General features: G+C 45.0%; 1 protein-coding gene across 3 annotated transcripts in view; it reads left to right on the top strand.

The window, feature by feature from the left end:
• JAM3 (junctional adhesion molecule 3) overlaps nt 1-25,341 on the top strand; it is a 148,801-nt gene that overhangs the window by 60,273 nt on the left and 63,187 nt on the right. For 2 of the 3 annotated variants that reach the window (XM_056544478.1, XM_056544479.1), the window contains exon 3: nt 14,997-15,089. In XM_056544478.1, the coding sequence (XP_056400453.1) occupies nt 15,080-15,089 (10 nt within the window). In that variant the 5' untranslated portion in view covers nt 14,997-15,079. Of the gene's footprint in view, nt 1-4,773; nt 4,868-14,996; nt 15,090-25,341 lie in introns of those variants that run through there. The other variant, XM_056544476.1, reaches the window with a different exon arrangement.

The following is a 25,341-nucleotide window of genomic DNA, read 5'->3' as shown; positions in this document are numbered from 1 at the left end:
TTCTCAAGTCTTCTATCCATAGAACAAAACCACAACTAAAACCTGCTCCTGGTGAGCACCATTGTATCTAAACACCCTAACAACAAAATAGTCCCCTGTGCTCATCACTTTTTACATGTGAAACATGGGTCACTGATGAGGACCAAGTCAGGTACCTCAGACTGATGGTCAAGACCAGTTCATGAACTCATACTGTAGTATGTTACACTGCCTAACTAGAAATGCTAAAACTGTAAAAGAGAAGGTAGAACACGCATATATATATATATATATATATATATATATATATATATATGCATGTTCTACCTTCTCTTTATATTTGTATATTTATATATTGAGGTATTGATAGGGTAAGTGTTTTTAGAATGAAAAGTCAGTTCACTTTCCACACATCTGATGAGCATCTTGGTGCTTCTCTCAACAACACAACGTAAGAACCCATCTGTAGAACTTCCTATCACTGTGTGTTACGCCGAGCGCTCCAGGTCCCCGCTCCTCCCCGGAGCGCTCGCAACATCCTCGCTACGGCAGCGCCCCGGTCAGATCCACTGACCGGGTGCGCTGCGATACCGCCTCCAGCCGGGATGCGATTCGCGACGCGGGTGGCGCCCGCTCGCGATGCGCACCCCGGCTTCCGTACCTGACTCGCTCTCCCTCGGTCCTGTCCCGGCGCGCGTGGCCCCACTCCCTAGGGCGCGCGCGCGCCGGGTCTCTGCGATTTAAAGGGCCACTGCGCCACTGATTGGCGCAGTGGTTCCAATTAGTGTTTTCACCTGTGCACTCCCTATGTATACCTCACTTCCCCTGCACTCCCTCGCCGGATCTTGTTGCCCTTGTGCCTAGTGAAAGCGTTCCCTTGTGTGTTCCTAGCCTGTGTTCCAGACCTCCTGCCGTTGCCCCTGACTACGATCCTTGCTGCCTGCCCCGACCTTCTGCTACGTCCGACCTTGCTTTTGTCTACTCCCTTGTACCGTGCCTATCTTCAGCAGTCAGAGAGGTTGAGCCGTTGCTAGTGGATACGACCTGGTTACTACCGCCGCAGCAAGACCATCCCGCTTTGCGGCGGGCTCTGGTGAACACCAGTAGTAACTTAGAACCGGTCCACTAGCACGGTCCACGCCAATCCCTCTCTGGCACAGAGGATCCACCTCCTGCCAGCCGGCATCGGGACAGTAGATCCGGCCATGGATCCCGCTGAAGTACCTCTGCCAGTTGTCGCCGACCTCACCACGGTGGTCGCCCAGCAGTCACAACAGATAGCGCAACAAGGCCACCAGCTGTCTCAACTGACCGTGATGCTACAGCAGCTACTACCACAGCTTCAGCAATCATCTCCTCCGCCAGCTCCTGCACCTCCTCCGCAGCGAGTGGCCGCTTCAGGCCTACGACTATCCTTGCCGGATAAATTTGATGGGGACTCTAAGTTTTGCCGTGGCTTTCTTTCACAATGTTCCCTGCACTTGGAGATGATGTCGGACCAGTTTCCTACTGAAAGGTCTAAGGTGGCTTTCGTAGTCAGCCTTCTGTCTGGAAAAGCTCTGTCATGGGCCACACCGCTCTGGACCGCAATGATCCCGTCACTGCCTCTGTACACTCCTTCTTCTCGGAAATTCGTAGTGTCTTTGAGGAACCTGCCCGAGCCTCTTCTGCTGAGACTGCCCTGCTGAACCTGGTCCAGGGTAATTCTTCCGTTGGCGAGTACGCCATACAATTCCGTACTCTTGCTTCTGAACTATCCTGGAATAATGAGGCCCTCTGCGCGACCTTTAAAAAAGGCCTATCCAGCAACATTAAAGATGTTCTGGCCGCACGAGAAATTCCTGCTAATCTACATGAACTCATTCATCTTGCCACTCGCATTGACATGCGTTTTTCCGAAAGGCGTCAGGAGCTCCGCCAGGATATGGACTTTGTTCGCACGAGGCGTTTTTTCTCCCCGGCTCCTCTCTCCTCTGGTCCTCTGCAATCCGTTCCTGTGCCTCCCGCCGTGGAGGCTATGCAAGTTGACCGGTCTCGCCTGACACCTCAAGAGAGGACACGACGCCGCATGGAGAATCTCTGCCTGTACTGTGCCGGTACCGAACACTTCCTGAAGGATTGTCCTATTCGTCCTCCCCGCCTGGAAAGACGCATGCTGACTCCGCACAAAGGTGAGACAGTCCTTGATGTCAACTCTGCTTCTCCATGTCTTACTGTGCCTGTGCGGATATCTGCATCTACCTTCTCCTTCTCTACTATGGCCTTCTTGGATTCCGGATCTGCAGGAAACTTTATTTTGGCCTCTCTCATCAACAGGTTCAACATCCCGGTAACCAGTCTCGCCAGACCCCTCTACATCAATTGTGTTAATAATGAAAGATTGGACTGTACCATACGTTACCGCACGGAGCCCCTCTTAATGTGCATCGGACCTCATCATGAAAAAATTGAGTTTTTGGTCCTCCCCAATTGCACTTCCGAAATTCTCCTTGGACTACCGTGGCTTCAACGCCATTCCCCAACCCTGGATTGGTCCACAGGGGAGATCAAGAGCTGGGGTACCTCTTGTTTCAAGGACTGCCTTAAACCGGTTCCCAGTACTCCCTGCCGTGACCCTGTGGTTCCCCCTGTAACCGGTCTCCCTAAGGTCTATATGGACTATGCTGACGTATTTTGCAAGAAACAAGCTGAGACTCTACCTCCTCACAGGCCTTATGACTGTCCTATTGATCTCCTCCCGGGCACTACTCCACCCCGGGGCAGAATTTATCCTCTGTCCGCCCCAGAGACTCTTGCTATGTCTGAGTACATCCAGGAAAATTTAAAAAAGGGGTTTATCCGCAAATCCTCCTCTCCTGCCGGAGCTGGATTTTTCTTTGTGTCCAAAAAAGATGGCTCCCTACGTCCTTGCATTGACTACCTCGGACTTAATAAAATCACGGTAAAGAACCGCTACCCTCTACCTCTTATCTCTGAACTCTTTGATCGCCTCCAAGGTGCCCACATCTTTACCAAACTGGACTTAAGAGGTGCTTATAATCTCATCCGCATCAGGGAGGGGGACGAATGGAAAACGGCATTTAACACTAGAGATGGACACTTTGAGTATCTGGTCATGCCCTTTGGCCTGTGCAACGCCCCTGCCGTCTTCCAAGACTTTGTTAACGAAATTTTTCGTGATCTCTTATATTCCTGTGTTGTTGTGTATCTGGACGATATTCTGATTTTTTCTGCCAACCTAGAAGAACACCGCCAGCATGTCCGCATGGTTCTTCAGAGACTTCGAGACAATCAACTTTATGCCAAAATGGAGAAATGTCTGTTTGAATGTCAATCTCTTCCTTTCCTAGGATACTTGGTCTCTGGCCAGGGACTACAAATGGACCCAGACAAACTCTCTGCCGTCTTAGATTGGCCACGCCCCTCCGGACTCCGTGCTATCCAACGTTTTTTGGGGTTCGCCAATTATTACAGACAATTTATTCCACATTTTTCCACCATTGTGGCTCCTATCGTGGCTTTAACCAAGAAGAATGCCAATCCTAAGTCATGGCCTCCTCAAGCGGAAGACGCCTTTAAACGGCTCAAGTCTGCCTTTTCTTCTGCTCCCGTGCTCTCCAGACCTGACCCATCTAAACCCTTCCTATTGGAGGTCGATGCCTCCTCAGTAGGAGCTGGAGCGGTTCTTCTACAAAAAAATTCTTCTGGGCATGCTGTTACTTGTGGTTTTTTTTCTAGGACCTTCTCTCCGGCGGAGAGGAACTACTCCATCGGGGATCGAGAGCTACTGGCCATTAAATTAGCACTTGAGGAATGGAGGCATCTGCTGGAGGGATCAAAATTTCCAGTTATTATTTACACCGATCACAAGAATCTCTCCTATCTCCAGTCTGCCCAACGGCTGAACCCTCGCCAGGCCAGGTGGTCTCTGTTCTTTGCCCGGTTTAATTTTGAAATTCACTTTCGCCCTGCCGATAAGAACATTAGGGCCGATGCTCTCTCTCGTTCCTCGGATGCCTCGGAAGTAGAGCTCTCTCCGCAACACATCATTCCTCCTGACTGCCTGATCTCCACTTCTCCAGCCTCCATCAGGCAAACTCCTCCAGGGAAGACCTTCGTCTCGCCACGCCAATGCCTCGGAATCCTCAAATGGGGTCACTCCTCCCATCTCGCAGGCCATGCGGGCATCAAGAAATCCTTGCAACTCATCTCTCGTTTCTATTGGTGGCCGACTCTGGAAACGGATGTTGTTGATTTTGTGCGGGCCTGCACTGTCTGTGCCCGGGATAAGACTCCTCGCCAGAAGCCTGCTGGTCTTCTTCATCCTCTGCCTGTCCCCGAACAGCCTTGGTCTCTGATTGGTATGGACTTTATTACAGACTTACCCTCATCCCGTGGCAACACTGTTGTTTGGGTGGTCGTTGATCGATTTTCCAAGATGGCACATTTCATTCCTCTTCCTGGTCTTCCTTCAGCGCCTCAGTTGGCAAAACAATTTTTTGTACACATTTTTCGTCTTCACGGGTTGCCAACGCAGATCGTCTCGGATAGATAAATTGCACCCTAGGGGGCAATCCAGCACAGCGACCTCCAGGCTGAACACCCCATCCTCATAAGGAGAGCCTGGGCTGCCCCCAATATGAACCTGTAGCTCGTCCAGCTTATCGTCCAACGGCCAGCAGCTAACCCCGGAGGCTTCAGCCATGACTGTTTCTGTATCTTACAAGATGGCAGTGGCTGCGATGTGTATGAGGAGAGCACCGCTGCTCAATAATCAACCAAGACCATCACGGTGGGCAGAGCCGCCCGATGAACTACCCTATTTTTATAATAATGGTAGGAGCATTGTACAATCAATCACTTTTTATCTTTTGTTCCCTATATCTCGGTAGATGGTAAGTTCCTGTAATCAGGGTCCCCACTTTTCCTGTGTCCCCCTATTTCCTCATAGATTGTAAGCTCTTGTAATCAGGGTCCTCACTCCTCATTTCCCTCACTTTCACATTGATTGTAAGCCCTTGTGATTAGGGCCCGCACGACTCTTGTGTCCAACTATTTCCTCATATATTGTAAGCTCTTATGAGCAGGACCCATAGCCTCTTGTGTCCCCCAATTTCTTCATAGATTGAAAGCTCTTGTGATCAGGGCCTTCACTCCTCTTGTGTCCCCCAAATTCCTAATAGATTGTAAGCTCTTGTGATCAGGGCCCTTACTCCTCTTGTGCTGTTTTTTGTGACTCTACACCAGACTATAGGAGATGTGCAGCTGGCCAGAGCACGCTCCACATGGAAGAATGCACACAGACCTGTCGATCACATCATTTTTAAAGAAGCCTATATATCAATGACTGATATTTGCCAAACACTTTTAACCAATAATAATAACATAAAAATATAACGGTAATGTTACTGTTTTATTAAATATGCTTGTTGGCAGTAGAAATATAAAGGCCAAATACACTAGGCTAGAAAGACAGGATACTGACTGTTTATTAATAAACTCAATTATTAAGTGATGATCTTTCACACTACATAATAGCCTTGGTGTTTTGTACAGGTTATATGGAGAATTAACTAAAGCATGTAAAAAAAAAAGCAAAAGTTTTCGCACAAAAACACAACTTTTCAGTTCTCTGCCACACTCAACACCTTTAAAAAAGTGGTTGGGGTGTAACGGTCTTAGCATGACGGCAGGGAAGTGGATCAACCATCCTGTGGGAGAAAGACTGAACTGTACCAGGTAGTGGAGTCTAAGATGCAGCTGGTTTTCACCAGAGCCCGCCACAAAGTGGGATGGACTTGCAGCGGCAGGCGGCACCCAGGTTGCTACCCCTGGCACAATCCGTCCACACAGGTTGCCCAGATGGAACTTGGCACAGATGGTAGCATAGTCAGGATGCAGCACAGGTAAGAAGGCAGTTGGCAAAGGAGCGTAGTTGAGTCACAGGCACAAGGTCAGGAGGCAGGTGGCTAAGGAGCAAGGTCAGGTCACAAGCACTAGGTCAGGATGCAGGCAGCAAAGGAGCAAGGTCAGGTAACAGGCTGGAGGTCAGGCACAAAAACGTAACGCTTTCTCAAAGGCACAAGGCACAAAGATACGGCATCATACTAGGTAAATGCCGGACAAATATAGGGGCCGCGTATCAGGGGACCAATTAAGGGCGTACTTGCCTTTTAAGTCTAACAACGCCAGCGCGCGCACACCCTAAGGAAAGGCAATGCGCACGCCGGAGAACAGGAGAGAGGCCGGGGATGGAGGAAGGTGAGGAGATGCCTGGGGCTCGCATGAGGGAGCGCCCGCATAGTGAGTCCTGGAGCCAACAGGTCAACCAGAAGGGGTGTAATCATGGCCAGACAGCACGACCGGAGCGTTGCCCATAGTAACGCTGGGGACACGCATGCGGGGGTGTCCTGCTCCGCGTGTCCCGGAGCCAGGGATGTTAAAGAATGAATGGCCAGAGCGTTGCCCCCTAACATGGGGCTTGTCCTAAAAGAGGACATGGCCTCCTGTAGCACATTTACTTGTAGCTGGTGTACATTTCAAGGTGTGGTGCATGGACCAAATGGGCCAAAATTGCAAAAAAAATTGCAAAAAAATTGCCACATTTTGCGCCAGTAAAGCTCTGGTCTTTAATAAATTCCCCTGAGCTCAATTGTATTAGAGCATTTTCTGAGCATATTCAGTGCCTAGTTTAAACAGCCAGTCACGATATGCCCACACCATTGACTTCGGAGAGGTCCTTCTGAAAATCACAGGCATATCATTGTTGAGATAATTCTTAATACATTGTGATATGCAGAAACATTTTTGAAGAGATTCTTATTTTCTGCCGTGACGTGTCACCCAGGGTTGTGCTCGGAGCTTCCATTCAAAGTCTTCTTTCTTTCTGTCCCCGCAGCAGCTGTTTGTTTTCTATATCTTGTCTTATTTTTGCTGTCACCCTTAATGTGCTCTGAATCGTGCAAGTTATTCTAGGACATGGTGGGTGCCAGTGTATGATGAGAAATATAAGCACACAATGTGCCATAAATGAAATCACGTCCGGACTCCTCCACGTCATCCTGCAGAATAGGATCCAAGTCTGCCAGCTCATGTGTCTGCTAGAGACCAGTAAGAGCTGTGACGCTAGGATTTGGATATAAAATAGCACAGCAGAACATTGGGGATAACCCTACACACAGATTAACATTTGCAGTTTCAGCTGGTGCACGACTTACACACAACTTGTTTTTACCCCTTGCTCCATTGTATTTTGCCATACTAAAACTCATTGGGTGTTAAAAAGCAACCAATTTTTGCGCAATGGGTAAAGAGTCGCAAAATGTTTGCGCAACTCATTTAGCCTAATTTAGGGAAACAACTTAAATGTTGTGTAGCATGGTTAGCTTTTTGCAGTGGCGGTGGCACAATCTTACACAAGCCCGGACCACACTAAGAAACATGTCTACATATAAGCTATTTTGATATTTATGAAGAACATGCACTTTATCGATAAATGTGTGAGTGTGGGGGTGCACATGACGCACGCCTAGGCAAATGGGGGTAAATGGAACTTGATTTACAAAGACAATGATAAAATCCTTCCAATGTATTAAAAAGCTACTGTGTAGTCTCCAGCATTATAAGAATTTGCACCATGTAGCCATTCAGAATTGCTGGTGGTGGACCACAATGTCCTCTTGCATAAGATGTGATCAGCCGATGAAAAATCGTTTTCTTGTCAGTCAGCTGATCCTTGGCCCTTTTACAAAGACCAAAGAATGAGTGTTCCTACAAACGCTCATTGGCCCAATATTCAGCCCATGTATATGAGTGTTCCTACAAACGCTCATTGGCCCAATATTCAGCCCATTTATATGGGTCTTTAGCCTCCCGTGGCAATGACTCCTCTAAACTGTATAAACCATGCAGGTGTTGCAGTCACAACTGACTGTCATATGAAAGGGTTAAAAACAAAAGGAGGGGATACTATTTGTCACACCTAAAACACAATTGCTGATGATAAATATGATAGGCTTTATGTAGCTACCTACTGGGTTACTGCAGTGCCATGGTACTTTTTAATTGGCATCAATTGATCCTGATCTAGTAAAATAGTTTTATTCAGTTTCCGGTTTATTGCAAAAAACTAAAAATAAAAAAATAAAAATATTCACCTCTTTAATTATTGGTTGTGAGTGCATGGTCCTGTTACGTGCTGCTGCCGGCAGGGCTGGGACTTGCATCGCGGGACACGCCCTCATGCGAGCCCCAGTCCGTCACCTGCTGCTTCTCCTGCCCCCGCCTCTCTGTCCCTAGAGCAGGCGCGCCGGAGCTTTAAGATTTAAATGGCCAGTGCGCTCATTGGTGTAATTCACCTGTGGCTCATTGATAAATTCCTCCATCCTCCTCACCTCCCTACCGGATCTTTGTTGCCTTGAGCCTGAGAGAAAGCATTCCTGAGTATTGTCTTGCCGTGTATTTGATCCTTTGCTCTGTGACTTGTCCTTGCCCCTCTGCCGCCTGCCTACTGACCTCCTGCTACGTCCTGACTACGCAACCGTGCCGCCTGCCCTGACCTTCTGCTATCCAGACTACGACCTGCCTTATCCCTCCTGTGCCTCGCATCTCCTCAGCCGCCTGTGTGGTCGAGCCATGCCAGGGTGAGCAACCTGGGTCCCGCCTGCCGCAGAAAGTCCATCCGCTTTGTGGTGGGCTCTGGTGAAAACCAGCGGCACCTTAGACTCCGCTGGCTGGTACAGTCCGAGTCATCTGCCACACAGGTCCAGCGGATCCACATCCACCGGAATTCTTGTCTTCTGAAACATGAGTGTTACATACTGTTGTTCAAGATGGTCAAGGGCAGACCCCCAAATTGGCTTTCCTCATATTAACAATTATTATAAGATCAATTTGTATAGAGCCAAAATATTCTGCAGCATTTTTCAATTCTGAGGATTCATGTATAGATGAAATAATCAGACATTACAAAATTACACATGAGCCATGCTTCCCTACAGACATATATTACAAGATTACAAACTAATTGAGGGCTCAAGTGTTCTAGGTGTTATGGAAAGGGGTAGTTTAGACATTGGTCTATAGTAGTTAGCTGCACAGGATGGGTCCAGATATGTTGTTTTCAGTATTGGTGTTACAACAGAAAATTTTAAGGAAGAAAATATACTGGAAGAAAGGTAGAGGTTAAGAATTTTTAAGTTAAAAGAGTAGTCTAGTGAACAATAACTTATCCCCTATCCAAGAATAGGGGATAAGTTATAGATTATGGGGGATCCGCGCTAAGACCCCCACGATCTCCTGAATGGGGCCCCAGCAGTTTGCCGGAAGCTTACTTCCGACCCCCGCAAGAAGCAATGGTCGGCACACCCCCTCCATGTATCTCTATGGGCCAACGCTCCGTGCGGGGGTCGACGCGCCCCCTTCCAGCCTACTACGAGGATCCCGTGCAGGAGATCGGATAGGGGATAAGTTGTTTTTCACCAGACAACTCCTTAAAGTGACTGGAGACAACAGAGGAGAGAGACTGGACAAGGTGTGAGGCAATAGGGTTACTAGTGTAGATAATAGGGTGAAGGGAAGAAAAGCCTGAAGACTTCATATTCAGTTACTGGCTCAAAAACTAAGTGATGAAGAGTAACTGTGGTAGTGTATAGGATTAGCACAGGGGATATGGAGGTGGTATTGTGAAAGATCTTGTCTATTTTAGCTTTGAAATAAGTGGTCAGGTCTTCAGCACAGAGGTCAGTGATAGGTGCCTGCACTTTAGACCTAAGGAGAGAGTTGAAAGTGTTGAAGAATCATTTTAGGTTGTTGGGCCGCGAGGAGATGTGGAATGGTTTTCTTTGGCAAAGTAAAGATCAGAGTAATACGTTTTGAGCATAAATTTATAAGGTAGAAAGTCTGCTGACGTGTTTGTTTTCCTACACAGATGTTCAGCACACCTGAAGCACTGCTGAAGAAAATGCGTTCTATGCATGTCCCAGGGTTGCTTCCGTCTTGTGTAGGAAGATTCGGATTGTAGGGGGTGCTGCATGGTCCAGGGTAGTCTTGAGAGTAATATTTTGCCTCTAGATTAAGAAAGGAGAGGAAAGAGAATGGGGACAACAAAGACTGTAAAGTTGTTGGGTATGTATGGCACGTAGAAGAGTATAAGGTTGGAGTGTTCAGAAAAGGATGAGAAATTTTGATAGAGAAAAGGTTGTGGTCAGACCGCTGTGAAGGAGAATTTGTAAAGTTAGAGAAAGAGCAGAATCTAGTGAAGACAAGGTCCAGTGAGTTCCCATCCTTGTGTGTGGGAGAGTTAATAAGTTGCTAGAAGCTAAGGGAGGAGGTTGAAGAGAGAAATCGAGAGGTTGACGGTGAGATTGGGGTATCAATGGACATGTTAAAGTCACTTATAATGAGTGTAGGTTTATTAGTAGATTGAAATAGCCTGAGGATGTGGACCTCAAAAGAGAGGACTGAGAGTGAGGATAATGGAGGAATGACCTGGAAACTGCTCTTTGAGGAGAGAAGCACAGCAACTCCTCCACCTTGCCTGTTGTCAGGTCAAGAGTTAATGGAGATGTAAAAACCACCATAAGTTAAAGCAGCAAGAAAAGCAGCAGGAACCGTCCCTTGTGGCAAATCTCCTTGTAATTTATGCAGATTTATTATAAAGACACAAATCATACAATCTTGTGCTACACAAGCATTTACGGTATCACATACACACAATATAAGGTCCAATATGTGGGCTGTAGTACGAGGAAACTCAAAACATGCATTAGTAAACATATCAAAGCCTACAATCATAATAACAGTTTTAATTATAGTATTCCAGGATCTTCTCATCATTTTCGGGAACAACATGACAGCACAGCACAAACATTAGGTATTGCAAGGTATTACAAGTATTGTGGAAAGAGTTACAAAGCCCCCTAGAGGAGGCGATAGGTGTAGAAAACACCTTGCCAGGGAGATTTATTGGATCATACTCCCAGATACTCACATTAAACAAGGTCTCAACACTAGAACTTATATTATTTATCTGTAATGTCCGTTTATTTGTTTTTATATTTTTCTGGTTAGGTGTGTAGTCACAGACTATTTTGTTCTGAGCAGTTTGTTATTCTCCCTGGATTGGGAATGCTTAAAGGGGTACTCCACTCCTAGACATCTTATCCCCTATCCAAAGGATAGGGGATAAGATGTCTGATCGCGGGGGTATAGCATGCGGCACCTACCTGTTACTGCTCCGGAAGGAGGACGGTATATGAGGATGGGATAGGAGGTCGGGATAGGAGGTCGGGTAGGAGGTCGGGATAGGAGGACAAGATAGGAGGACGGCATATGAGGTCTGGATAGGAGGTTGGGATAGGAGGTCGAGATATGAGGACAGGAAAGGAGATCGGGATAGGAGGACGGGATAGGAGGTCTGGATAGGAGGTCAGGATACGAGGTCGAGATAGGAGGTCAAGATATAAGCACGGGAAAGGAGGTCGGGATAGGAGGAAAGGATAGGAGGTTGAGATAGGAAGTCGGGATAGGAGGTCGGGATAGGAGGTTAAGATAGGAGGACGGGATAGGAGGTTGAGATACGAGGACGGGATAGGAGGTCGAGATAGGAGATCGGGATAGGAGGTCAAGATAGGAGGTCGAGATGTGAGGACAATAAAGGAGGTCGGGATAGGAGGACGGGATAGGAGGTCTGGATAGGAGGTCGAGATAGGAGGATGGGATAGGAGGTTGATATAGGAGGTCGAGATATGAGGACAGGAAAGGAGGTCGGGATAGGAGGCCGGGATAGGAGGTTGAGATAGGAGGTTGAGATAGGAAGTTGGGATAGGAGGTCGGGATAGGAGGTTGAGATAGGAGGACGGGATAGGAGGACGGGACAGGAGGTCGAGATAGGAGGATGGGATAGGAGGACGGGATAGGAGGATGGGATAGGAAGACGGGATAGGAGGACGGTATAGGAGATCGGGACAGGAGGTCGAGATAGGAGGTCGGGATAGGAGGACGGGATAGGAGGTCGGGATGTGGGGTTGGGATATGACAACAATATATGAGGACTGCATATGAAGTCAAAAGCTTCCTCCTTTGTTTATTTTCCTCCCCAAAAAGGATTAGGAAGGAAATACCGGGCAACGCCGGGTACTCAGCTAGTATATATATATCTAGAGGTCTGTACCATAATTTGTTTTTATATCCTGTTTGAATCTTGAGAAATATCCTGTTTAGTATCCTGAACAGTGTTCCTCTACGTTGTAGAGTTTGATTTTCTTGTATCCGTTTTTTATGAAGTTCATGTTTGTTATCTGTGTCAAGTGTTAACAGTGTCCTATGTTACCTGATCAGTTTAGTGTTTTAGCTTTCAGTTCTTCTGTTCATCCCCTGTGCCTCTTGGATTCTGCTGTATTCTTGTTGCATACCTAGTCTTGTTCATTTTATCATGTCTGTCGTGTATCTGAAATCTGTATCTGATATGAACTGTTTGTTAATACACTATTTTCTGCTCTGTTAGTATCTGTATTCTGTCTGGCATATCTGGTTGTCTGGTAGTTTTCCGTTTCTGGCCTGTGACCGACACTGCTTAGGGTGTATAGGCAAGTAGGCAGGGAGAGTGTCACTAGGGACAGCTTAGGGCGTCACTCTTCCTGTCTCCCCAGTCTGTCACGACAGTATCACTATTTAGTACTCTTTGAAATCACAATATGTTCTCTATGTAGATGTTTTCTATATGTTTCTCTGGCATGTAATTGGATAATGTTCTATTGAATACATACCTAAGATGATATAACATGGCTCTGGCCGCTCACATCACCTATAGGTGCATAACCCACAACATCTGTTTAACTAAGTTCATGAGCAGTGTCACAAGGCTTTGACTAAGGACATCATGTTTTAAACATGTTGACCATGATGTGTCCTCATGTTTTTACATTGTTTGGTATGTTGACAATTTTAAATGAAGATTCAAAGGGTTAGTGTCAAGTTGTCCAGACACATCAGAAGTTAAGATCGCACAGTGTCTCAGTCCTGCGACCTGCTGTAGTCATCAGTCATACAGTGGGGATCAAAAGTTTGGGCACCCCAGGTAAAAATTTGTATTAATGTGCGTAAAGAAGCCAAGGAAATAAGGAAAAATCTCCAAAAGGCATCAAATTACAGATTAGACATTCTTATAATATGTCAACAAAAGTTAGATTTTATTTCCATCATTTACACTTTCAAAATAACAGAAAAAAAAAATGGTGTCTGCAAAAGTTTGGGCACCCTGCAGAGTTAATATCTTGTACTGCCCCTTTGGCAAGTATCACAGCTTGTAAACGCTTTTTGTAGCCAGCCAAGAATCTTTCAATTCTTGTTTGAGGTATCTTTGCCCAATCTTCCTTACAAAAGTCTTCCAGTTCTTTGAAATTTCTGGGCTGTCTGTCACGCACTGCTCTTTTAAGGTATATCCATAGATTTTCAATTATGTTGAGGTCAGGAGATTGTGAAGGTCATGGCAAAACCTTCAGTTTACGCCTCTTGATGTAATCCCCCGTCGATTTCGAGTAGTGTTTAGAATCATTATCCATTTGTAGAAGCCATCCTCTCTTTAACTTCAGATTTTTCACAGATGGCATCAAGTTAGCATCCAAAATTTGCTGAAATTTTATTGAATCCATTTTTCCTTGTGAGATGTTTCCTGTGCCACTGGCTGCAATACAACCCCAAAGCATGATTGATCCACCACCATGCTTAACAGTTGGACAGAGGTTCGCTTCATTAAATTCTGTTCCCCTTCTTCTCCAAACGAACCTTTGCTCATTCCGGCTAAAAAGTAAAATTTTAACCTCATCGGTCCACAGAACTTGTTTCCGAAATGCATCAGGCTTGTCTATATGTTAATTTACAAAGTTCAAACACTGATTTATGTGGTGAGGACGTAGAAGAGCTTTTCTTCTAATGACTCTTTCATGAAGACCATATTTGGACAAGTATCTCTTTATAGTGGAATAGTGTACCACAACTCCAGTGTCTGTCAGATCTTTCTGAAGGGATTGTGCAGTCAAACGTGGGTTTTGAATTGTTTTTCTCACAATCCTGCGAGCTGTTCTGTCTGATATTTTTCTTGGTCTTCCAGATCTTGCTTTAACTTCCACTGTTCCTGATGACTGCCATTTCTTAATTACATTCCGAATAGAGGATATTGACATCTGAAAACGTTTTGCTATCTTCTTATAGCCTTCTCCAGCTTTGTGAGCGTCAACTATTTTCAGTTTCAGATTTATAGGCAACTGCTTAGAAGAACCCATGGTGCTGATTGTTGGGGCAAGGTCAGATGAGTCTGGGCATTTAAAACCTTTGAGATTGACATCACCTGGTCTTCCCACATGATGATTGAGAACAATACATGACACTGGCAGGTCTCAGCTTTGCAAAGGGGACAGTGCATGCTATAAATTCTGCAGGGTGCCCAAACTTTTGCAGATGCCATTTTTTTGTTTTCTGTTATTATAAAAAGTGTAAATGATGGAAATAAAATCTAACTTTTGTTGACATATTATAAGAATGTCTAACCTGTAATTTGATGCCTTTTGGAGATTTTTCCATCTTTCCTTGGCTTCTTTATGCACATTAATACAAATTTTTACCTGGGGTGCCCAAACTTTTGATCCCCACTGTAGCTGTCTGAAGTGCAGAGCAACATATTTAACTTCCCAGCCAGCTGCCTCATCTGAATCTTTCACTTCATAGACTCTCACAGTAAAAGAATGAGATTTGATTGACAGCCAGACAGCAAAGTTTGCGTTGCTGCGTACTACAGCTGGCTATTATGATCACAGCTGGTCTTAGGACTGAAACGTGATGCAACCTAAAGCTTTAAAATGTGTAGATGACATGTCAAAAGTTTTTTAAAATGACACTAATGCTTTAATAACTGGGCATGCAGGATATGTTCCCCTATCAGGATTTCCTTTTAAGGACATATAAATGTTTGCATATGTGGTTGCCGTGTTTGACCCCATGGCCATTCCTTGATTCTGCAGGTAGAATTCAGCCCCCAAAACTAATTGTTCTGAAGCATGAACTCCAAAAGCACAAGGATGAGGCATGTTCACTCCAAGGAACTATGCAAGCTGGTGAGTTTTTGTTTTTTTTTCCTCCACTGCTGTCAAGCCTTTTTCATGTACGATAAATATATGTACTGATACTGTGTCAAATGATACCAAATACACCTTATATGGTGTCATATTCTGTATGAGTGAAAAGTAACAGCAAATGTTTAGATACATTTGGCATCCCGGTGGAATGAGTTCATACAGAAATGGTATCATTGGTGTTGACACCCTTGAAAAAATCATTCAAGTTGCTTTCAATTCTGCCCTCCAATGTAGCTTCCTCTATCAAAGTATCAAGGTATTAAACATATTTGCAAAGCTTTCTGTTGGTCCCTATGCAACCTGTGATATACCTCCAAATTCAAATATGGAATATTTTAAATTGCATTATTGTTATATTAACCATAAAAGTAAATTTGAGGCTCTTAGCCAACGTTTTGTATTAACTACAACTTCTACAAACTATCTACTTACTTCATCTAGATGAACTATAACTCAGAGAGTATCTGAGTGTGGATACAGTAACACATCAGGTGGCTGTGGTATTTATACAATTGACTTTTATACCCAGTTCAATTATCATTATACTGCACACTGTTTTAATGTATGGTAAGGTCTACAGCAAGGGCCCTGCTTGGACACTTATCTATTGTAATAATTAATAAATAATGCCATTTCAACCTACTATGTACAATTAGCCATTTATTAGTTATGTACATCTCATATATATATATATATATATATATATATATATATATATATATATATATATATATAGGTCTGTATTCTAATGTTTTATTTGAGGTGAGTAAATAGAATGTTGGGGTCCCATCCGAAATGAAGCCACCTGTGCGCGGTGGATCGCTAAATTTCCATGTCCAGTACCCCACTTCACCCATTAGGCTCAGGAGTTTTTAATCAGAAGGAGACTAGTTTCCTCCTAGCTTTATCCCAGCCCTCTGACAGTGAGCACATGGTAATTGTTCGCAGTGGCGTGTTGCTTTGCGGCGGCCATTGTCGCTATGGTAATTTGTCTGAAGGGTGGTCTGGCCTGAGCCAGGGGCTTAGTTGGGCAGCAGTCATACCTTCTGTGGGCTTGGTGTCACGGCGGGGTTGTCGCTGCCCAGCGCTATGTCAGTCTTATTTTAGGGACCCATTTTTATCAGGTGGCCTTGACGTGGTGAATGGGTATTTGATCAAAAGGTGCACTAACAATCTGTTAGTTTTTTAAAACACGCTGAGAAGCAATTAGATCTCGACAGTGCTCATGTGCTTTAGCTTTGCTAAGTGCTACTGCAACCTTTTCTTCTGTACAATCCCAGACAAGTATTGGTCCTGTGTCTTTGGGCTTGATGGTGATTTTTTTTGTCATACTATGAATCAGCAAACTCTTTTCTCTCTTTTTTATTTTTCCTTTGCTGGTATAACAGTTTCCACTCTTCTGGGAGGGCTTTATACAACATTTTGTAGTGTGTCTGTGGAAAGTTTTACCCATTCATCCAGTAGAGCTTTTGTGAAGTCAGACACAGATGTGTGGTGAGAGACCTGACTCGCAATGACATGGGCTCTCTGCAGGCCAGTCAAGTTTTTCCACAACAAACTCCTCCAACTATGTCTTTATGGACCTTTCTTTATGCACTGGAGCACAGACATGCTGGAACAGAAAAGGGCCGAACCCAAACTGTTTCCACTAAATCGGAAGCAACAATTTTCTAAAATGTTTTCCTTCACTGGAACTAAGGAGCCCCATTATAATCTCCCTTCTCCACCGAACCCTTAGAGATGGCAGAATGCAGTCAGGCAGGTAATGTTCTCCATGCATTGACCAGACCCAGACTTGTACACCAAATAAAGAAGTGTGATCCATCATACAGAAGACGTTCCATCTGCTTCAGCAGCATCGGCTTGTGCTTGGTGATGTAAGGCTTGAATTCAGCTTTTTGGCCATAGAAAACCATATCATGAAGCCCCTGTCGACTCTAAATTTTTGAGCCGATTTGAAATTAGGTTTGTTCATTGTAGTTATTGAATCAGTAAAGCATTGGGGACTTTAATGCACTATGCTCCCCAGCACCCAGCGACCCCACTCTATAACTTTATGTGGTCTCCACTCATAGCAGAGTTGCTATGATTCCTAAACACTTCAATTTCTTAATAATACCACTCACAGCTGATGGTGGGAACCCTGGGAAGGAAGAACTTTCAGGAACATTCTTGTTGCAGCGCTGGCTCCTATTTCAGGACCACGCTGGAATTCGGTGAGCTCTTTAGAACCTATTGTGGTGTCCCAGTACCGTATTGCATACCGTACCTTGTATGGTGGTCTCCAAAATCAGAGTTACTACGTTCAGGTAGGGTCCCCCAGGTGGGACAGCCCCTAGTCGCCTCCTCTTTCTCTAATTGTATAGTGTTTATGTGTACATATTTAACAATGTGTATATTTAATATAATGCATATAAGAGTACTTACCTTGTTAGCGTCGCAGGACCTTCGGTCATGTGACTATGTTAATTCCTCTATGGTATGTTGGAGGTCCTTGGGTCACATGTTTACCCATAACTCTATGTAAGGATGATTGACAGAAGTATTGGACCAATTAGCTCTAGTCCAGCCTCTGCCATATAAGGGAGCTGTAGCCAATTATCACTCTCTTGGGTTGCTGCTCTCGTGGATGCCGGACTAGCAGGACGGATCTGCACAACTTTCAAAGACACACTAGGCCAGAAAACCTGCCGGCCTCAGTCTAACCTAAACCGTGAGTCCTAAACTAAATCCACGCTAAAGCTAGTGTGACTACTGGACCAAAACTAAATCCCCTAAATCCAGTGGAACAGCGCATATCAGTCTACGGACTCTAAAATGCTTAAGGTCCCAATGCTGTCAATCTCTAAGAGACTTTGCATGTATAGAGACTGTTCCGGTTATGAAGCTTGCATAAAATCTTCAGTAAAGTTCCGACTGTTTTCAGCAAACTCTCCGGTTGTGAACATTCAATTATTCTATACCTCCCTATCACTCTTGGGAAGGGTGGCGGTAGGACAAGCATTACAGAGGAGCCCTCACCCTGGCGTCATGAATAGAAAGGGTTAAGCAAGCACCCTTTAGTAACCGCACAGCTACACCCCCGTATACCCTACACCCCCAAGCTACCACACTATTCTTTCACAAATGTCTATAATGGCGATTGCCTTGGTAAGAGAGGGATATCATACATCTGTGGCAAAGGGATTGAGTGAACAATCAGAATTTAATATCCCAAGACTTTCTCTATATGGTGGATGTTATAGGGACCTCTCCTCACCCTTCAGCAGCCTACAGCGTCCTCTTCCTGCAGCCTATATAGATGTTATTAGAGAACAGTGACATCTCCTCACCCTCCTGTAGCCTCCTGGTACAAAAGCACTAGGGCTGCACAATTTGGGGAAAATGTGAGATTTCAATCATGGAGGTAAATATTGCGATTTCAACATACGATTGTAATATAATAAACAAATAGGGAAATCCCCCCATTTCATGTCCAATCTCCCCCATTTATCCCTCAATTTCACTCCCCCTCCCCATTTCACATCCATCCCCCTTTTTCATGTCCATTCCCCATTCCTCCACAACTCAATTTCTGTACCCCCATTTCATGTCCATACCCCCATTTCACATCCCCCATTTCATGTCAATCCCCCACCGTCACATCTTCTCCCATGTCCCATCTCCCCATGTCAATGTCACATCTCCCCCATTTATGGGACTTACAGGACCTTTCTGCTCAGCCAATCACTGGTCTGACGCATGATACCGCTGCGGACCGCACAGAACAGAATGAGATCTGCAGCAGACCTACAAGGATCAGAGCTAGGTGAGTATCAGGTTTTTATTATGTTTCTCCCCTATTATAGAGGACAGTGTTTCCCAAACCAGGGTGCCTTCAGCTGTTGTAAAACTACAACTCCCAGCAAGCCCAGACAGCCTTTGGCATGCAATGAGCTGTAGTTTTGCAACAACAGGAGGCACCCAGGTTGGGAAACACTGACTTAGCATTTGAATTCCGGTGGTGGCCTAGCCCCAGACCCTACGTGATATGGTGTCCGGCCATTGCCACAGTTAATCTCAAATTTTCCCAGGGGGCCATATTGCTATGTCGCAATATATCATACAGCCATAATAAGCACCAATAGTCTGATGGATAGCTAAAATTATTATTTAGACAACCAAATAACTATTTAGTTGATGCTAGCTAAAGGGCTTGGGTTACCCGATTCATTTTCTTTTTTAATTGTATTATGTTTTGAAGGTCATGGGAAAAAAAAATAGCAAAAACACATGCTTTTGTATGATGCATTTTTTGTAAGAAAAGCTGTAAAAAAACACATCATAACCTCATCCCAAAACTGTGGAGATCTGCAGTAAAAATGTATGCATGACCTTCAAATCTTGTTAACCGAGCCTTGATGCCATTGTCATTTGGGGCAGTGTTTGGGGCAGTGTTTTTCAACCAGGGTAATTCCAGCTTTTGCAAAACTCCAACTCACAGCATGCCCGGACAGCCAAAGGCTGTCCGTGCATGCTGTGAGTTGGAGTTTTGCAACAGCCGGAGACAATTTCGTTGAGAAAAACTGGATAAGGGATTGAGGATGGGCACATACTAAGCACCCCCAACACTCATGGCTCACACTGCTCCCTGCAGGTGCCTCTGACTTGCACAATCTTCTCCGCCTTCAGAACATCATTTTCAATGAAGTCATCCCTTCGTTCCCCTGTATCGTCACTTAGTTCACATGGGCACCGTTCCCAGCTTTGGGCTCCCTCTCGTGGACGAAAGTGAGTATTTCACTTCCCAGTTTCTCTGGCAACAGAGTGACATCTGACTGTGGCTCTGTACCGACGCCATCATGAGCCTTAATGATGAGAACATCTTCAGCCGTGTCCACACTCGGTCTCTAAGGATACAGCGTGAACAGGGCCGATAGGCGACGATACAATCCCACGCTCTCGGTGAAGGACAGACGAACACAGCAGCACAATACAGATTTACGGCGTCGAATGAAGATTCAGCACTAGCAGGAAACGTCCTCCAGTCTCTACACATTGTATGACTACCTTGAGCACAACCTTTTCTCGGTATTGTGAGTCATTTGCATTCACTGTGACTGTGATCGTCCCACGTGGACAGAAGAGCGACAGATGACGCGGCTCCTGACAGATGAGATCACACACCGCAGCCCCCTCCGTCCTACAGAATAAAGTCACGAAGAGCTGGTGTCCAACTGTGCTGAACACGTCACCCCCTCCCCTGCAGTAGGGACCAGCGCTCTCTCTGTTGTGTTCTGTAAAAAGAGAGAGATAAAACCCCATTGTATCAAGGTCGGTGCCCACACGGATCAGCTTTGGCATTATTTCAGCTTGGTTCACTTATTAACATAAGTTGCGACAAGTTTATCATGACGCGCACCTTCTAAGAAATGGTTGACTCTTTCTATGCCGAAGTCTATGTAGAATTGAGATGCCACCAATAAAAAGTCTAAGGGGATCATTTATTTACATGTACGGTTTTTGGTTTTTGTTCCGCCTGTGTGGAGCATTATTGTGTGCCAAGTGCAGCAGGTTGGCATTTATCAAGATGCCGGCGGCTTTTTCTTTTTTCTTTTTTTAATTCGATTTTTATTGTTTTTTTTTTATTTCAATAATACAAAATATACAAAAAGTTTAAACAACCAACATGAACGTGTAATATTAGACAGAGGACATAATACAAGACCTTTAACCCCTTAAGGACCAAGGACGTACCGGTACGTCCTTGGTCCTGCTCTCCTGATATAACGCGGGGTTACACAGTAACCCCGCGTCATATCACGGTGGGCCCGGCATCATAGTGAAGCCAGGACCCGCCTCTAATAGCGCGCAGCGCCGATCGCGGCGCCGCGCGCTATTAACCCTTTAGCCGCGCGCTCAGAGCTGAGCCGCGCGGCTAAAAGCGAAAGTGAAAGTTGCCGGCTAGCTCAGTCGGGCTGTTCGGGATAGCCGCGGCTTATCGCGGCATCCCGAACAGCTTACAGGACAGCGGGAGGGCCCCTACCTGCCTCCTCGCTGTCCGATCGCCGAATGACTGCTCAGTGCCTGGGATCCAGGCATGAGCAGTCATGAGGCAGAATCGTCGATCACTGGTTTCTTATGAGAAACCAGTGATCAACATAGAAGATCAGTGTGTGCAGTGTTATAGGTCCCTATGGGAGCTATAACACTACAAAAAAAAAGTGAATAAAGATCATTTAACTCCTCCCCTATTAAAAGTTTGAATCACCCCCCTTTTCCAATAAAAAAAAAACACAGTGTAAATAAAAATAAAAATAAACATGTATGGTATCACCGAGTGCGGAAATGTCCGAATTATAAAAATATATCATTAATTAAACCGCTCTGTTAATGGCGTGCGCGCAAAAAAATTCCAAAGTCCAAAATAATGCATTTTTGGTCACTTTTTATATCATTTAAAAATGAATAAAAAGCGATCAATAAGTCCTATCAATGCAAAAATGGAACCGTTAAAAACTTCAGATCACGGCGCAAAAAATGAGCCCTCATACCGCCCCATACACAGAAAAATAAAAAAGTTATAGGGGTCAGAAGATGACAATTTTAAACGTATAAATTTTCCTGCATGTAGTTATGATTTTTTCCAGAAGTCCGACAAAATCAAACCTATATAAGTAGGGTATCATTTTAATCGTATGGACCTACAAAATAAAGATAAGGTGTCATTTTTACCGAAAAATGTACTACGTAGAAACGGAAGCCCCCAAAAGTTACAAAACTGCGTTTTTTTCAATTTTGTCGCACAATGATTTTTTTTTCCGTTTCACCGTAGATTTTTGGGCAAAATGACTGACGTCATTACAAAGTAGAATTGGTGGCGCAAAAAATAAGCCATCATATGGATTTTTAGGTGCAAAATTGAAAGAGTTATGATTTTTTAAAGGCAAGGAGCAAAAAACGAAAATGCAAAAACGGAAAAACCCCCGGTCCTTAAGGGGTTAAAAGAGTATCACGGTTAGAGTTTTAGGTCTTGCTATGAAATCTAAGCAAGATGCCAGCGCCTTTTAATAAATGGCAGCTCATGTTTACAGAGCTAATGTGCAGAGCACTTGTCAGTCCGGGGCGGCTGCGTTGCGCTTGGTCCTGGCTGGAGTGGCCATTGCGTAAATCTGTGTGACTTATTTTAATTATAAATCAGTGCATTTACTGTGAGCCCAGAAAACCACACTTACAAAACGCAAAACTTGCAAAGAAGGAGAGACAATGGGATTTTGGAGTGTGAATTTTGATTAAATGGTTTTTGGGGGGCATGTCACATTTAGGAAGCCCCCATTGTGCCAGAACAGCAAAAATAAAAACACAGCTGATGTGTAAATGGAAAAAATTTTTTTTTTACTAAAGTGCAGTTTTTCCCCCCAAATTTACCATTTTTACAAAGGGTAATGGGAGAAAATGCCCCCCAAAATTTGTAACCCCCATCTTTTCTAAGTATGGAAATACCCCATGTTAGTACGTAAAATTCTCTGCGGGCGAACAACAATGCTCAGAAGAGAAGGAGTCACATTTGCCTTTTGGAAAGCAAATTTTGCTGAAATGGGTTTTGGTGGGCATGTCGCATTTAGGAAGCCCCTATGGTGCCAGAAAAGCAAAAAAAAAAAATAAAAAAAACACATGGCATACTATTTTGGAAACTACACCCCTCAAGGAACGTAACAAGGGGTCCATTGAGCCTTAATACCCCACAGGTGTTTGATGACTTTTTGTTAAAGTTGGATGGGAAAATGAAAAAAATTATTTTTTTCACTAAAATGCTGTTTTTCCCCCACATTTTACATTTTTACAAGGGGTAATAGAAGAAAATGCCCCCCAAAATTTGTAACTCCATTTATTCTGATTATGGAAATACCCCACATGTGGACGTCAAGTGTCAAGTGCTCTGCTGGTGCACTACAATACTCAGAAGAGAAGGAGCGCCATTGAGCCTTTGGAGAGAGAATTTGTTTGGAATGGAAGTCAGGGGCCATGTGCGTTTACAAAGCCCCCCGTGGTGCCAGAACAGTGGACCCCCCCCCACATGTGACCCCATTTTGGAAACTACACCCCTCACAGAATTTAATAAGGGAGGCAGTGAGCGTTTAACAGATGTTTGGAACTGTGGGCTGTGCAAATGTCAGACACCTGTGGGGCATAAATTCTCACTGCACCCCGTATTACATTACGTGAGGAGTGTAGTTTCCAAAATGGGGTCACATGTGGGCGGAGTCCATTGTTTTGGCACTATGGGGTCTTTGTAAACACAATGTGGCCTTCAATTCCGGACAAATTTTCTCTCCAAAAGCCCAATAGCGCTCCTGTTCTGAGCATTGTGGTGCACCCGCAGAGCACTTTACCTCAACATATGGGCTATGTTCTTACTCAGAAGAAATGAGGTTACACATTTTGGGGGGGGGGGGGCTTTTTTTCCCTATTTTCCCTTGTGAGAATGAAACATTTAGGGTAACACCGGCATTTTAGTGAAAAAACTTTTTTTTTTTTCATTTTCCCATCCAACTTAAACAAAAATGCATCAAACACCTATGGGGTGTTAAGGCTCACTATACCCCTTATTAAGTTCCGTGAGAGGTGTAGTTTCCAAAATGGGGTCACATGTGGGTATTTATTTATTTTGCGTTTATGTCAGAACCGCTGTAAAATCACCCACCCCTGTGCAAATCACCAATTTAGACCTCAAATGTACATTGTGTGCTCTCACTCCTGAGCCTTGTTGTGCGCCCGCAGAGCATTTTACGTTCACATATGGGGTATTTCCTTACTCAGGAGAAAATTGCGTTACAAATTATTATTATTTTTTTTTTTACACTAACAGGCTGGTGTAGACCCCAACTTTTCCTTTTCATAAGGGGTAAAAGGAGAAAAAGCCTCCCAAAATATGCAGTGTAATTTCTCCCGAGTACAAAAATACCCCATATGTGGCCCTAAACTACTTCCTTGAAATACGACAGGGCTCTAAAGTGAGAGAGCGCCATGCGCATTTGAGGACTAAACTACGGATTGTATAGGGGTGGACATAGGGGTATTCTACGCAAGTGATTCCCAAACAGGGTGCCTCCAGCTGTTGCTAAACTCCCAGCATGCATGGACAGTCACAGGCTGTCCAGAAATGCTGGGAGTTGTTGTTTTGCAACAGCTGGAGGCTCCGTTTTGGAAACACTGCCATACAATACGTTTTTCATTTTTATTGGGAGGGACAGTGGAAGGGGGTGTATATGTAGTGTTTTACCCTTTATTATGTGTTAGTGTAGTGTAGTGTTTTCAGGGTACATTCGCACTGGCGGCGGTTTACAGTGAGTTTACCGCTAGGAGTTTGCGCTGCAGCGAAAAATTTTCCCCAGCTCATACTTGACGCAGGAAACTTACTGTAAACCTGCCCGTGTGAATGTACCCTGTACATTCACATGGGGGGGGGCAAACCTCCAGCTGTTTCAAAACTACAACTCCCAGCATGTACTGACAGACCGTGCATGCTGGGAGTTGTACTTTTGCAACAGCTGGAGGCACACTGGTTGGAAAACCTTCAGTTAGGTTCTGTTACCTAACTCAGTATTTTCCAACAAGTGTGCCTCCAGCTGTTGCAAAACTACAACTCCCAGCATGAACTGATCGCCGAAGTGCATGCTGGGAGATGTAGTTATGCAACAGCTGGAGGTACGCAACTACAACTCCCAGCATGCCGAGACAGCTGTTTTCTGTTTGAGCATGCTGGGATTTGCAGTTTTGCAACATCTGGAGGGCTACAGTTTGAAACCACTGCACAGTGATCTCCAAACTGTAGCCCTCCAGATGTTGCAAAACTGCAAATCCCAGCATGCCCAGACAGCAAATAGCTGTTTGGGCATGCTGGGAGTTGTAGTTTTGCAACATCTGGAGGGCTACAGTTGAGACCACTGTATAGTGCTAGGCAACTCACCGCCTTCCGTTGGATCCAGCCGCACGACATCGCCGCCCGCTGATTTCCGACCGTCGTCGCCCGCAGCCTCCCCCGCAGGGTAAGTGGACTTCGTCACCGGTCCCCTTCGGTTTCGCCGTTCTGCCCCGCCTATTGTGGGTGGGCAGAACGGGTAAACCGAAAGTTAACCCCCCCCCCCCCCCCCGCCCCCGATCTGCTATTGGTTGTCGCGTCAATACGACCAATAACAGGGATAGGAGGGGTGGCACCCCTGCCACCTCACTCCTATCCCTTTAGGGGGAT

The sequence above is a fragment of the Hyla sarda genome, chromosome 10, assembly GCF_029499605.1.
Source record: "Hyla sarda isolate aHylSar1 chromosome 10, aHylSar1.hap1, whole genome shotgun sequence".
NCBI lineage: Eukaryota > Metazoa > Chordata > Amphibia > Anura > Hylidae > Hyla > Hyla sarda.
Note: the sequence above shows the minus strand (reverse complement) of the source record. Positions and strands in the feature narration are given on the sequence as shown.